Source organism: Polyodon spathula, chromosome 19, assembly GCF_017654505.1.
Source record: "Polyodon spathula isolate WHYD16114869_AA chromosome 19, ASM1765450v1, whole genome shotgun sequence".
NCBI lineage: Eukaryota > Metazoa > Chordata > Actinopteri > Acipenseriformes > Polyodontidae > Polyodon > Polyodon spathula.
Window position 1 is genome coordinate 4,321,383 of NC_054552.1, and position 16,423 is coordinate 4,337,805.

General features: G+C 39.1%; 1 protein-coding gene across 6 annotated transcripts in view; it reads right to left on the reverse strand.

Moving 5' to 3' along the window:
- LOC121294475 (neuron navigator 2-like) overlaps positions 1-14,104 on the reverse strand; it is a 106,733-nt gene extending 92,629 nt beyond the window's left edge. For 3 of the 6 annotated variants that reach the window (XM_041218196.1, XM_041218200.1, XM_041218195.1), the window contains exon 1: positions 13,213-14,104. In XM_041218196.1, the coding sequence (XP_041074130.1) occupies positions 13,213-13,467 (255 nt within the window). In that variant the 5' untranslated portion in view covers positions 13,468-14,104. The remainder of the gene's footprint in view (positions 1-13,212) is intronic. The other 3 variants (XM_041218198.1, XM_041218199.1, XM_041218197.1) reach the window with 1 other exon arrangement.
- Positions 14,105-16,423: the final 2,319 nt, after the last annotated feature.

Consider the following 16,423-nt stretch of genomic DNA (forward strand, 5'->3'; position numbering starts at 1 on the left):
TGGCTTAAGCAGATTCAAGGGGCCTAATCAAATCCTCTAAAGGGTGTTAGGTGCAAATGCTGAGCTAGCATTGAAATAATTAATTGGGATGCACCCTGGCATTTAAAAAGACAAAAACACACTAAAATAGCAACATCTCCATTTTGTTTGAAATAGTGTTTGTAACTCAATTTCCAAAAAACAAGTAATGTCATGGTTTATGGAATTAGGCCTATTGTTTGTTCATTAATGCAACTTTTACGCAAAATAAAACTGGCTTTTCCAAAATGGTAATCCCAACACCTGCTGGTATAATGGAGCTAGCAAGATCTTCTTACTATTACCCCAGCTGCTCTCAGATACCAGACTCAAAAAACAAACAAGCCAAAAAAATGAGTAGGAGAAACCGATATTGCTGTAGCATTGGTCAGGCTGTCACACTCCACACCAACCCCTGGTTAACAGCAGAATACACAGCCTCACACTCTAGAGGATTAAAGACAATCAGCGTCCCTCTTTTCTAATCCGATAAGACAGCTGACTTCCATAACCCAATAATATCCCTGCAATTAGTTTATGCAGATAATTCTATCTCTATACATTACGTCCATTTGCAGAGGATTTGAATATATATCTTACTGCTCACCCACCCTGGGATGTAGTTACTTTCTAATCTGTCAATTCACTGGGGATCATTTCACCACAATGGGAATTATTGTACAAACGTCAGTCTTCATTAAATTAATTAATTAATTCAATTTAGTTCATAAACGTACATCTGGCACAGTATGAGCACATGTGTGTTCATCACAAATGACAAGCTTCTATGAAGCCATTTAATTTAAACTTCAAATGCACTCTGTTACTGTAGTATTCTTGGGACTACCAGTTTACACTCCATACAAAAGCAGTACTTTTTATTATTCATTTACACATCGATTAAATTGATAGGGTTTTTTTTTTTTTTTTTTATATATATAGTGTGTGTGTCAACAGTTTTAGATGTCCAGGTTTACAGCACTGATAAAACTTGTAATATAGATCGAGGACAACAAAAGTGTAAAACTGTAAAATACATTTAAAAGTTTTTTTTTTTTTTTGGTTTGTTTTTTTTGTTTGGCTTCATGTACATGGTTAAAAAAGACTGTTTTCCTCCCCCAACAACTGCTCAAACCAAAACAGCAGAACAGATGGGAATCGTATCTTTACAGTATTGCACACTACAGCATTACTTATAATGACCAGACTAGAAATACAGTGGTGTACAAAGCCTCCCTGCTATTCCTTCACTATTAGGTGAGATAAACAGTTACATCCAAAAAAGAAGCTTCTATACGTCACATTAGCAGCAGCCAAACCTAATCTCAATAATCTCCACAGCCAAATCAGTACTATGCAAGTACATGGTGCAAAGTGCATGCTGAAGCAGACAAAGAAATGGGCTTAGTCTACCAAGAGCTACTTCATATCTATGGGGGGGCGGGGGGGGGTCACAATTCAGGATGCTGTCTGCTCGCAGCTGTTTCTGTTCATATCTCCAGCACTTATACTCCCCAATATGTGGTGATGTGTGCCTTAAGATAAAAATGTTAGCCATGCTCTCTGCTAATGGGAAAGGCAGTATCAGTGTGAACCATGAAAGGATATCCTCTATACTAAATTCTTCTTATCTTGTCTGCACTCTGAAGAGGGCTTATACTGTACCAACTTTGGGACATAAAGGATATTAAGAATTTTTGAACGATGTATTTAAAAAAAGAAGAAGTGGACTAAAATGTATTTCCCAACCTTAGAAAAACTCCACTCCCAATAAAATAACAAAACAGGTCACCAAAATGCGGCATGCCACTAAAACTGTAGACAGATGGCATTTCCATATAATAAACTTCTTAGCCAGCAACTATGGCTTTAAAAAGTCTACTTTTCTGATCTACTTTTAACCAGGGTAGGAAATTCCTTAATTATACCCTTCTTGCCTACTACTTGACTGGTTAAAAGATGACTATTCTAATGCACATGACTCACAGGAAGTTCAAATTATTATCCTCAACCTGTCACCCACGAGCAAGGAAGCCATTAGAGATCAGGAACACAATTAATCAGCTGCAACATTAAGCAGCTGGGAGTTGAGTACAGTTATCTGCATGCTTTATGAGTAACTAGTTTCTGATCCCCCTCCATGATACATAGCGATCTCAGAATGACATAGGAGGAAACAGTGATGTGAGGAGCCAGGCATTAACCCCTTGCTGTTCAAAACTATTGGGACACATAACATGTTCTGCTCCAACTTGAACCAACGTGCTTCAAAAAGGAGAATACTGTGCAGGGCAGCATACAAAAGCAGGACAAACACACAACAATTTTAACTTGCTGTGCACCGTACAGGAATGAATTACCCAAGAGAACAACTCAAAATACTGTATAAGCTACTGTACATGATGATTCAGTGAACTTTTGAGGTGCATACGGTTGCTTAAAACCATAACAAAAAACAAATAGTACCCTTATCCCCGTCAAAACTTGCACTACGTAATATAAAACTCAAAATGAAACCAACCTGTCAAGAACCATACCACATACCAGTACATTTGCGGTCAATATAAAACTACTGTACTGAGAAGGAATTCAAACTAGACCCCCCCACACACACAATCTGCACCCATTTAAAAGTCTAACATCCAATCAGCTGAAAGTCCTCTGACCCAAACACCAGAAACACACACATTCAGCATCCATTTCACTTAATCCCTTCTTTTTTCACACAGACTGCTGGCCTCAAACTTAAACAAAGCAATTTTCCCATCAGATAAAAACACTTGAGGAAAAACAGAGATAACAAAAATGCATGAAAAGTTCAGTTTTCATTGTCAGAATGCTTCAACAGCATCCAAAAACACAGTAGCACACTTTGTTGTGTTCTTCTCTCATAACAAGAAAAACGTTGAATATTTACCAGTTTCATGGTGACGTTATTCTGTTCCCAACGCCAAAACATCATGCTCATCTTTCTCTGGAGTGACAAACAAAGCACCTGCCAACACAGGACCGACCGCTGGACAAAAAGAGTTTACAAATCCACCTGCCCTCTGACCAGTCCAATTCATGACCCATGTGATCCATTCAAAGAAACATGCTACCTTCTCCTGGGCTTCCAGTAAGTTTTGCTGCTCAGTGTACTTTTTTTGGGTGCTCTGCACTGCACTGCACTGAACTGAACTGCTTTGCAAAAGTTGAGCCTTCAGCCAAATCAAACAAGCTCCTGAGAGACGCTCTGAGGCAGTGGAGCCTGTAGGAGTGAAAGTAAGGACAAGGCAGCCCCCCCCTCCCCTCCCCTCCCCTCCCCCTCTAGTTTAAGGCACCACTCAGATTGGGTATCCCTACATCAATGGGCTGCATCGTCATCTGGAGAAAAAGAATTACCCTTAACCCTTTCCCACCGAGCTTCATCAATATCACAGCATGGTTTATATCTGCATGTCTTTTTAACCCGGAAAACACATTTCAATGCAAACAGGACGTTCGTATTAAGACCTGTTTATTTTAAAGCTTTACGGTATCTGTCCACATATATTAGGCATGAAGTGTAAATAAAAGGTTAACATTGGGCGAGTAGACCCATTTTATTTGTTTTCAGAGGTTATGCTGGGTGTGGGTTCTTGCCTCTTGAGACAAGCTTATTTATCTCCTCACAAACATTACCAAAAATGAAACTTATCCCTAGCCCTGCATCTGTGCTTTGTCCCCTGGATACCATTCGCTCCATTTTAAGCATGGTCTGGGAGCGTCCGGTCGTAGCTGTGTTCTGGGATCGGGTCTCTGCAGCTCTCGCTACCATTCTTGACAAGAACATCCCTTGCTCTGCTAAGGTATTATTATTAAATGATGACTACCCTTGACCTACCATTACAGCAGAAACGGATATGGCTGGCTGGCCTAACAGCAGCTAAAAAAAAAAAAAAAAAAATGGATTGCCCTTTGCTGGCAACCTCCACATTCTCTCCCCTACCGTCAATGAAAGCTCGCTTTTCTAGCTATTATCTATATGTAAAGGTCTACTGCTCGGGTCCATGGCGCTTGGAGAGAGGACTGTGCAGGCCTGGAGATCTGCTGCAGACTCTGTTAGATCTGGATTAAGCTTTCTCCAGCTATCTCTGATTGATTTGGGTTTGGTCCTTTATGGGAGGGAGGAGGGGCATGGGGCACTGCTACCCGAAAGGGGTGGGGGAGACGAATAATTTGGGAATGTACTATTATTATTGTTACTGTTGTAATTGTGAAACAAAATTCCTTAAGAAACATTTGATCAAAAAAAGAAAAGAAGGGGTCAAAGCCTACTGGAGAACTTCAGGAATAAGATGTATGGGTCTATGGGGGGGTAAACCAAACAACAAAGGCCTGATAAGCCTCTGAATAACTGGGTACTCTTGAGAACCCCCTACCCGGGGGTGGGGGCACCCCCCGTATAACAATCATTTAAAACCATTGGATGTTCAGACTAAAATGGTCACTGGTTCCACTTCACTCTGTCACAAAAGATCCAGCAACAGCAGCACATGCGTTATAGTTCGATTCACTTGACTCATGAAACCCCGTTGAAAACCAGATACAAAAAAGTTGCAGAGTGCCAGCAACTTGAGTTTAACAGCGGGTCCCTCTTCTCGCAACTGACACCGTGTGATATTGCTGATAAGCAACCGTAATGATGGGTCACCTCCTGGAAATCAAGCTGCAGTGATGATTTCTGATTGATGGACAAAGATGTGTTTAGTTTTTTTTTTTTTTTTTTTTTAAAAACAACTGGGCCGTATGTTACATGAGCTGGGTGACATCTTGCACTTTTTTTTTTTTTTTTTTTTAAACAAATCTGTAACAGATTAATTTTTTGTATGTGATTTAAAATAATATTTTATGAATAGGGGAATTGGATGAATGTAGAGTAGAGTAATGTGTTGGGATTCCCAGAGGAGAATTGTGAATTGGATCAGATGGTTTTTCTCCATGCCATATAGGAGTTCAGTACAGTACACCCTGCTTGACAGATCACAAAACAAAAAAACCTGTAAGCTGCTTAGACTTTTGTTGCTACAATTTCAAATGGAGGAAGAGAGTTTAGAGAGGAAGATTTGAATACTAAACACATAAAATGCTATGGTTGCTAAGCCTGTAGGCCTACAATAAATAAGGTTTTGGAATGGGAAGAAGGGGCACGATCACCCCGGTTATACCACAATAATTCACAGGTTTACTGCAATAATTTGTGGGAATCGGAACACTGGATTGGTTCTAAAACTACTACAGGTGTACTGTACAACACAAGCTGCATTACAATACACAGTACATCGTAGCAATTCATCAGTATGAACAAGCAGACTCAACAGCAATTCTCTATGATCTTTGTGCCACTCACATTCTGCAAACAAATATCATAGAGTTAGGCAGGAGGACATGCATTACGTACTGACGAAACAAACGCTTGGAGTCAATAAAGGGTTATGACTATGACGCTATAATCTACTGTACAGTACCTGCTCAGAATAAGCAGTACTGTATCAGCTCCATCCATGCTGACATATTTTTGAAAAATGTGACTAAAGTTGGTATCAACCCTATAAATACATGTGCGATTGTACAGGCTTCTATACAATGGACCACTGGTTCATACAAAGTGCCTGAAGTGATATAAAAGCATATGTGAAAGAAGGGAGAAAAGAAAAAAAAACTGCACTCTAATGAAGACTAATTTTGTACCCTGTGTAGCTGAGTAAACTGCAGAGAAAATAAAAGGAAACAGATGTCCCAGCTTAATGAATGACTTTAACCTAAGCAGTCATTGTCAGCACAACAACCACTACCAGGAAAGCCAAGGGAAATCCGTTCCCTCACAAATCTATTGTTTATGTTAGAAAACAGGTAAGGCTGTGTCTTGTCTATCGTAGTTCCTTCTGACTGGTCATCGACATTGCTGTGCTCCTTGAACTGTGTGTTTTTTTTTTGTTTTTGTTTTTTTTTAATCAAAATACACTCAACTCTAATAAATTCCATTAGCTCTTATCAAATTACTTTATCCCAAGATACCTACCAAGCAGGATGAGTGCTTTTACTGGTATTACACTTCATTCACCCATTCTACAGTACACTATGTGCACAAGGGAACTAAAATTGGAGAATGATCAGAAGCAATTTAATCCATGTCAGTGTATTTCACTTAAAACTAATGCAAAATAGAGCCCTTTCTGAGCAGCATCTTTCCTGCAGAGTTCATTAAAACGACTGCCCCCGCTTCTGGATACTGCTACACATGCACCATATACCCACAGGCATCCTAGAAAGTCGGGTTTAGATCTTTGCATCCATTTGAATGCTGGTCCCCTCTTGAATCAATGTGTGACATGGTGCTGAAGGCAGGGATTAGGAGCATAGAACTCATGCACAAGGGCTTTGTCACTAATTTAAAAAGGGCCTGCCATCTGCTGATTATGGGCACTTCTAGTTCTTTAAATGCTCAGATTCTACCTGCAGCGTGAATGCAGTGTAATTGCTTGACTGAGCCTTGTCTAAAGAGAGATAATACCCATTCAGTCATGTATGACTGCAGTGCATGCTCACAGCTTCTTTGTAATTACATTAAAGAGCTATGCAAAAATAACTGAGACCACTTCAGTTTAAAAAATAATGATAATTCCTAGATGTGTTAACATACAGTAAATATCTGAAGTGACTAAGATATTTACAAACTGTTCTTACTGGTATATGAATTTCTGTTTGGTTGCTTAGTTCAGATTTTCAAAACTAAAAATGAATTAAAAATACATCATCTTTTAAATACGGATGATTAAATATAAATATAAAAGGTAAAAAATGTTAACTACAGTACTACAAGACAGAAACCTCTTACTATTATTGTGGGTGCAAATAGTAAGACACCGGTATCTGATCTAAATGGATTCCAAAGCAAAGTTATTACATATTTAAAAACGCAGGTCCTTCAGTGTGTCGTGCTAATAAAATGACAGTGCCCTACCGCCCTGCTGTCCTTTCACTGGCATTGCTGACAGCCCAGCTGGCTCCCTGTCCCCTTCTCACACACAGTGGGGGAAACAATTCTATTGTTGAAAAGAAGCCTTGTTTGATAGCAGTGTGATTTTAATCAAGGCCTGCCAATGAGTTTTCTTTACAAAAGCAGGATACACTATAATAGCATCCCCCCTGCACAACAACACACTAGTCAATTTTACAGCAACGTCTTCCCTAATACACCATCAGACTCACTGAAAAGAACAAACTAAATTACAAGTATTAACTACCATACCATTAGACTTCTCCAGTCTGCAGGAAATGTTGTTTCAAACACTTTTCTATTAAATCATTTCATCCGGTCAAGATATTTACTATATAAAACGCTATTTTAAAATATGATAAAGAATACACGTTGCCAACTTTCTACATAATCTTGAGGCAAATTAGTCTAAAAGTACTATATTACACAATGCTCACAACCTCCGATACTGTATCTGGCAACACATGACTTGTTCAATTTAAATACCACTACAAGGAGCTCTTATTTAAAAGAAAAAAAAAAAAAAAAAAAAAAAAAAAAAAAAGACAGATCTTTGTATTTCTTCATTCTCTCTCAATTAAATTCCAAAGGTAAGCTTATAAACCAAGAAATTAAAACTTCCCTGAAGCCAAAGTCTTCTTGACTTGTTCAAAGAGACCACAATCTGCACGTGAAAACACAGGGCTGAAAGCAGTATGGCTTCTCCCCTATAGATCAATGAAGTGGGTTCTGGCACAGTAACAAAGGCAGATGTACTTCTTCAACACTTTACTACTCACCAACTCTCAGCAGTTTCTGAACAAAGGATATATCATTTTTACTGAATTTGAAAAGTATGGTGCAGCTCCTGCTATTGTACCTTATGTAGGGTTACCATTGGACTCATGTACACTAGGACAGTTCAGGCTTTTCAAATTGGAGGGCAATGCATTCTGGTATGTTTGACCAGTCTCGGGTATCTTTCACAACAGGACTACACTTACCAGAAAGCACTGGGGTGCAAGCTGAACCGTGCCAAACTGTCCCAGTGTGCATATTAAGACCTAATGCATCTGAGAAAACAACATCAAGAAGAGATTTTCTAACATGGGTAACGCTGGTGTTACAACTGTCCACTAAGAGGCACAGCACTGTAACAGTGTGACTCCTGGGCCACTGAAAAAAGGCTGCAAAAGCAATTTAGAACAATGAAGGTCAGAACACAGACCATGCTAATAAAATGGATATGTTCTCAGTACTCACGTTGGAGCTTCAAAAATCCAAAAAAAGAGTGCAAACTTACAGTACCACTCAATCTGATAACAAGGCAAATGCCTCCTTTCCAAGTGTCCTGGGAGACAGCAAGAGATAGTATGAAGATCACATACATTCCCCTGCACACACAACATGAAGGTAAGGATTATCCACTACTTTTCCCTTTCATGACTGGTAATCAGCCCATACATACTGTACACACATGCATTATACACTGAATCCATCGTGTCCTGCTAAGAGCTGAATTTACTGACTTAGACCAATGACAACATGTGTATTGATCAGTTTTCATCAGTACCATTCAGTTGGTAGCAGCATGTGTAAATGACACATGCCAGAGGTCCACTGGTTAGAGGCTATCGTACCTTACAGCATTGGATGGTTCTACTGCCCATGCATCCATACATAAAACACATACATCAATCATTTAGTGTTTGGTTCAAGAACTGAAAAAAAAAAGTACTGCGCACAAATATTGATTTAGCCATTTTCAAATGATTTTCAAAAAGCTTTAGTACATATCACAGAAACACATTATTCCTAGGTAGAGTACCTTGTCAATTTTGTCCACTAGAGGGCATCAAAATATGCCTTCTGCTAGACAGATGCGTGGCTACAGCCATTTGCAAGTCAGTAGGACAACCTTACTCAAACCTATATAAAAACGTGTGCACATTAAAGTAGGAATCTTGCAAATGCCAAATTCACTTTTTGGCACCACATTTTTGTACATAATGATCTAAAAAAAGGTCCACCTGTTCCGTGTAGTTATTTCCTGCAAATTCCACATTGTATTTACATGTACTACTACATGCACCTGGCCAAAAAGTATACAATAAAGGATAATAACAACTCAATCAACTGCAGTATAACAATCCAGCCTGAAATACCACTGCAAGTTTAATAGATTTATAAAATGACCCCCCACCCCTGCATGGCCAACACTAGATATAAAGAGTGACCTCATGAAGGGTTACCTTCTGCAGCTACATTACAACAGCCTGGGCATGAAGCACACAAGATGTTGGAAGGTCTCCTGTGGTATGAAGGATCATCCACCTGCCAAAGCTACTAAGTGTGAAGAAAGGTGAGGGGTGAGGGGGGTACAGACTGATCTAGATTAACAACCGCCGACTGAGCAGACACAAGGTAACGTGACAGCAGACCATAATGCATTGCAAGCAGAACAGAATGCCAGACTATTTCAGCGATGCCAAGAGGGTACAGTACAGTTACTTCCAGTAACACACCACAGTGAAATTGTCTGCTTCATGTAATTACACAAGCTTCCAACAGATGGCACCAATCTCTAGAAAAGAATAAATCACAACCTTGACTAAACTGCTCTCTGTGCTGTGCTTTAGAAATCGCCATTAGTTCTCTTAAAAACAATTACAATCTAAATTAACTTAATATAATAGGACCCTTAACGAACTTTGTCTGCATTCCAAGTTAACTACTGACACCACTTATGAGATTATACATGCATACACACACACACTTATATGGCTGCAAACTCTTGGCAAAAATTGATATAAATCACTACTGAAGCCCAATTTTCCTTTCTCTGTTTATAGCTACTCTATCAGGACACTAAGAAAATAATAAAGCACTAACTATTTGACTTGCCTGATGCTGGAATTCAATCCAAACTAAATATTCTTCTGAGCGGAAGTAATTGCAGTACACACTGTGAAGTTTAGAAACGTCACAACAAAATGCATGACATTTCAAGCAGAATGACAGGTATCTTGGATCTTTACAATTATCAGATTTTCATTGGTTTTATTATGGTTGGTTTATTTTTTTGCAGCGTGCCTCACAATGCACCCAGGGCGTGCGCTAAGAATTGTCTTACCACCCACCCTGTGCGTGGGTTATTTACTTAAATTTGTAGGACATCATGGCAGCACAACAGCTCTCTGCCCTGGCAGATGGCATCTAAAAAAAAAACGCAGATGCTTACCCACAACCCTCATATTTGTTCACACCCGCAACCTCTGAAATATCCATTACTATGCATTTGCTTTCAATTTTAAACCACTTTCCACCCGATTTCATACTCTGTTTTATAGACCACTAAATGAAAGTTCTTTATACATGGCATTTGGAACTATTAAGGGTACAGCTTCAGCCACTAACTGTACACACTACTGTTTTCCTACAAGCTAAGACTGTGTATCCTACTGTTTACACTACCCAAGGCATACAGTATCATAACTGATACATTGAAACAACTACACTTCAGCCCCTATAAGATTAGAACACTTTGTCTAGTAATCCACAATAACTAATTTCAGTAACTGCTGTAGCCACAAGATTAAAGCACCTGTGTATTTATTACTAGAAGAGGAGTCAATTGGTTAAAGTCGTTGTCACGGCAAGGCCAGTGCCAGCTGGTAGATCATGACTGATTATCCGAACTGCAGGGAAACCAAATCAAAACATGACTTCGCCGACGACAGCTCACACGACAAAACGGCACTGTATTCCATGCAGCGGAATGACCGCGCTCTCTGCACCGTGCACCAAGTTTATATTCTGCACTGTGCCTTGCTTTCCCAAAAGAGAAAATAATAAAATGACCAAAACTTATTGCATGTGACCACCAATTCATTCTGACTGGGCTTACAGAATAAATGAATACCATGACAAGCACACAGGGAGCAACACATTGCTTTAAGTAAGATTTATTTCCCACCTTGTCCAATTTTTAAATCATAATATCTAATGTCAAAAAGTATGTTTTTATTGTAACTAATTATATGCGCAGGCAGGGAACTGGTAATAGCACAGCCACTTTCCAATCCTTTGGTGGTTTCCTGGCCGTGTTAAAAAGTGTGCTATTGTAACAGCAAACAAATGTGTGTTCAGTGAATTGTACCAGTTAAATTGAACTGCATCAAAAATATCTTATTAAATATACCAACGCATATGTCCAAAAGGTCCACTTAAATAACAGTTACAAACAATACTTCAATTGCAAATAAGTATTAGCATTGTTATTGAAACACATATTTCAACAAGTGTACATGAAGTCATCTTACTAATTACTCACTGCACACCATGCAATGGCATGTAAATGGTAAGTTAAGTTCTGGAACGGCCCTGTGGAAAGGAGCGATCCCTCCGTTTTGTGGAGCTGCAGGCACCGATGCGCACCACTTCCCCTTTCTTGAACTGGTCGTAACTGCAGTATAGATTATTTCTCTTGTCCAGTTTTATTTTTGGTGAAGGCAGGCTTTATCTTGGCTTCAGCAGAACACTTCATTGTTCTTTCCTGGCATGGAAATCATTTTTTCAAATGAGAACACAGAAGCTTTTGAACGAACATCAATTAGATGGTTCAGTTCCTAGACAGTTTGGCAATTTTTTTAATGTGCAGGTTGCATTTAAAACCAAACGTTAAGCACTGGCTAAGGCGTTGCCTCGTACTGTACGTTTTGCTGAGGTGTGTGGCGTCCAATTCCCACCAAGATCATACAAGAAACCTTTGTGTACTAATGTACTGTACTACCATAAAGCTTTTAATACATAATGAATGTAAAACAGAGTTTACAACAGTAATCCAGTAGTAACCGAGAAGTAAAAAAAAATAAAAAATACAGGGTACTGAAATTCATAATTTAAAAGCACACGGTAAAGCACATCAAACACAGACACGGCACAGTATCTACATCACTATTCTCAACACAACCGCAATCTATTTGGGAGAACCTCATACCATTGATAAAACACAGTACCCTGCACCGGTACATTCATCCAGTATCGCTGAACAGAACCGAATAGAAATGTGTTCTGCAAGGGTGCTTTGAAAAGGTCAGCCTGTAATATGCTACCCCTCCTTGGCAACTGGCACAGTCTGAGCACAATGCCCAGAACTGCAGATTAAAGTATACCGTATTACTGTAGGCTACGAGAATATGAAAATGTCAAGCTAAGGATCACACCGGGGACAGCCGTTTCTCACTTTAACATTCACTGTGAAAGCCGTCCCTTAAAGCGGAACAAATGGAAATATCAGGTGACTTTCACCTTTCACAAACACAACGAACAGGTTCAACTGAAATGGAAATCACAGCGCAGTCCTGTGAAGTCTAATAACTACTCAGTCCTATTTATCTAGGACAGTATGAGAGTGTTAAAAAAAATACATAAATAAAACAAAACGAAAAAAATCATGCTGCCACACAAATCAAATCAATGGGAAATAAATCAATGCATAGTTTGGCAGAACAATTGCTTCATGTCAAGTATTTCCATAGCAACTGATTATAGGAGTATTGTACAGCTCTCTAGACATTTTACAGGACTTGAAGACAGTGCCAAAAGATTAAAAACAGTCTTATTTTAAAAGCATCTTCATGTGTTCCAGTAGTGGTAACCTCTGATCAGTACTACAGCAGTTCAATTTTTTTTTTTTTTTTTCATGCAGGGGTCAGTGAACACATGTATAATATCACACCAGTGCGGTCAACATCACTATCCAACACATCATTATGTGCTTTCAATTTAATCACGTTTCAAAAGTACAGGAATAGTTTTGTACTTGAACATCAAACCTACTGTGCAAGCTAAAATGTGTTTCCACTTCATAAATAATAAAACTGTAGAATTTTATACTACTGAACTCAAATACCTAAAAACAAAGTGTGGATGAGAAAAATAATAAAAAAAAAACATATCTCCAACAATAAAAACCCAAGCTAAAAAAATACCCACAAACGTACCTTTATCAGAAAATGACCTACACAATCATAAGATACGAGAGGGAACGGGCTAAACTCCTGCATGACAAATCACACAAAAGCATTGCCTTAAAATTAAACTTCTAATGCAAGACACATACGTGCTGTGCTATACAGCACACAGGAGAATTCATGCAAGACAGAAAGAGAAATTGTAAAGCTGGCTCTAACCTGGGTGTCAAATCCATTCTCTAAACCGGTACTTTTTCTGTGTGGGGCCCCGTCCCTTTCTCTCTCGTGCCCGTGGGGAGACTTGAGAGGGATCTGGCTGGAGTAGGTGGGCTTGGACACCTCCAGCTTGCTCCCAAGTTTCAGGTAGCAGGGCTGGGGGATGGTCCTAGCTGGGATATGCTGGATAGGAGCTGCGCTGTGCACAGGCTTGGGCAATCCAGACTTCATCTTTGAGACCAACAGAATGGCCGGCATCTTCCTTTCCTCCTTTCCTCCTTTCACAACACGTTTCAGGCAGGAGGAGAGGCAACAGCAGTGAAAGACAGAAAATGAAAAGAAAAAAAATATTGGCTAAAAAATAACTATCTATATCTGTATACAAATGGGCTGCTGCATCAAGGCTGTATGCGCTTAAAGATTAGCTCAAAACCAAACAAAGCGTTTGAGAGTAGAACAAATCAAAGTCCCTGCTACCACAACAACCTGGCAAAGGTAATTTAACAGGTTTTTGTCTTTTTTGGTTTAGCTGCAGACCTTGCGTTCCAGACTGGTGACAAAGCAATGTAATGTTCCTTTTCGAAGAGCTCCGACTTCATTATCTTGTCACTGCCAGTAGCGAGTTGTTCACAGAAGAGAGAAAAGCTGAGGAAGCCTGCTGCTACTGTACATATGTTAGTCAGTTCAGTAGTCAGTGCCAGTGTTGCCAGCTTAAAAGGCCTTTCCTTCAGCTTTAGCCAAGTAGCAGATGTAGCTTAGTAAGTTAATGACTGATGCCCTTGGAGATGAGCCTTAAGGAGACAAACGCCTTAGTGTAACCATCCTCCTTGTATCCGACACAGCTACTGTAGCTTCTCACACACAGCAACAGCAAAGCTCAGAAATCTGCCGTCTTCTCTCAGATCACAGATGGTGAAATAAACTCCTGGCTGGAAATAAACCCCTTCCTGCACATGTTCAAACAGAGAAGTGTAACAGATTTCTTTCAGTCACCACGGACAGGCAGAACAGTAGATTGCTGCTGCCTTTTCATTTTATATATATATATATATATATATATATATATATATATATATATATATATATATATATATATATATATATATATATATATATATATACACACACACACACACACGACACAGATAAACCTTAACAAGTCTTGGCTGAGTAGCTGATTTTTAATTGGCAGCTTCTCATTCCTAGACTGAAGGAGGCTACTGAGATTAAATGAAGTAGAAGCAGGGTGCTATCTGACAGTAGGACAGTGCAGGGATTTGATTGGCCAAACTGGGGGGAAAAAAAAAAAGCTCTGCTAGAGAGGAGTGGCTTCTGCAGGCGGATACAAAAATGTCCTGTCACTGTGCTGGAATACAATACTAGATTTATACCTTCTCTGCTAATTATAGTATAAATAGAACACAAAGCTATTCCGACGTATCATATAAAAAACATCATATTACACTTGTGTGGTTTATTGTGCAATATACAGCAACTCAGAGAAATGCAGTCTAATAGATGAGACTTGATTGTCAAAAGCTTCTCCCCCCCCCCCCACAACTCTTTGCATCACCCCCCACTGATATCAGGAGTCTAAAAGTGGGCAGGCATAACCACCTTTTATCAGGTTACAGAAAATCCATTTTAATTGAAGGCATAATTAGGTGGGAAACTCTTTGAACTTTGACACAGGCTTTCAGATGCCGTTTTCCAATCATGGAGGCGCCACGGTCATCTCTAGAGGGGCACACTGTGGTAGGTACAGTGCTGTGGGCACATGCTCAGTGCTCTGGCAGCGCTGATAAAGTGGAATCCAAAATGTACATGCAGTGTTGAGTCAGGCAGGCGCTATACAGTTACTGGCATACTTTATATCCTGCTACCATCTCCCAACCAAAAAATAAATTAAAAAAATACCAAAAAGGGTCTTTCATTTTGGAAGTGCTTCATTCTTTCACTTTAGTTACAAAACAATATATTATTATTATTATTATTGCGTAAGAAGAGCGCACTAGAGGTTTATTCCTTATGCAATGCAGGCATTTCAAAACCCTGTTAATATAAACATTTTTACAGCTGATGTACAATGTTATTTCACCATTGAGTTACTTTCCCTTTCTCTGAATAGCTTGCTCAGTCAGTGCAAAACTTGACACCCTTGCAGAGCAACATCAGTGCGAGACGGGACACCTGTGCACTTCACAGTGACATCAGTGTGAGACGGGACACCTGTGCACTGCACAGTGACATCATCATCTCATCTCTGGAGCTGACAGCTTGAGCACCGGGAGAGAAGCAGGTTGGATTCTTCTGTAGTGATTTTATGAATACCTGGAGGCAGTTTCTACTGTGCAACACAACCTCACAATTCACTCCACATTTATACTTACTCCCCTCTTTCGGAATAAGTAGCATAGCATGGCCAGTATGGGTCATTTATTTCAGATTTGCTACTACCCTTTTAAGGCGGTACAAATGAACAGCAATAAATCATAACCTCGAACACAGCAAATAAAATTTAATTATAATAATAATGAATGTACTTTTTATGACTTCAGGGTTTAAATAGCCTACCGTAGCACAGTACTGTTGGTTAGATTTAAGTTGCATCAGGTTTGTAGTTTCCACAGATAAAAGGCTATAATTTAAAGTCCCTGTAAATCCATAGTGCAACTCCCTGGATTCGTTTAAACATCAGTCAAGATAATTACATTTCACAGTCTGCCATTTAAATGGGAAATACTTGAAAGCAAGTTGTTTTCCTTCAGGACCTGGATTGTGCCATTGAGTTTGACAGTATCTAACAATACCACTGCTGACAAGATAACCCCACCAAAAAGTCAAGTTTCATTAGTAGGAATTTGTATCTGTATTACACAAGGGTTTTTAATACAAAAATCTCCAATGTCATCTTTCAATCACTGTACTGCATTGTATAATGTCTGAACATCTGAAACCGACATTACAAATGAAAAATCCTAACAAAATCAAAATTGTGAACACAGACCTGTAAACTTTCATTATATTGCATTAAGAAAAAGACTGTACAGGTGCATCTTACAAAAAACAGCAGGCAAGAAATTGAGTTTCCATTTCTGAAATTCTTTAAAAAAAAAAAAAAAAAAGAAAAAAAAAATGTATATATCATCACATATAATTCCCCTATTAAGCACACACTTGATGTAGAAGAATGTATTCAAAAAATGTTCTCGTT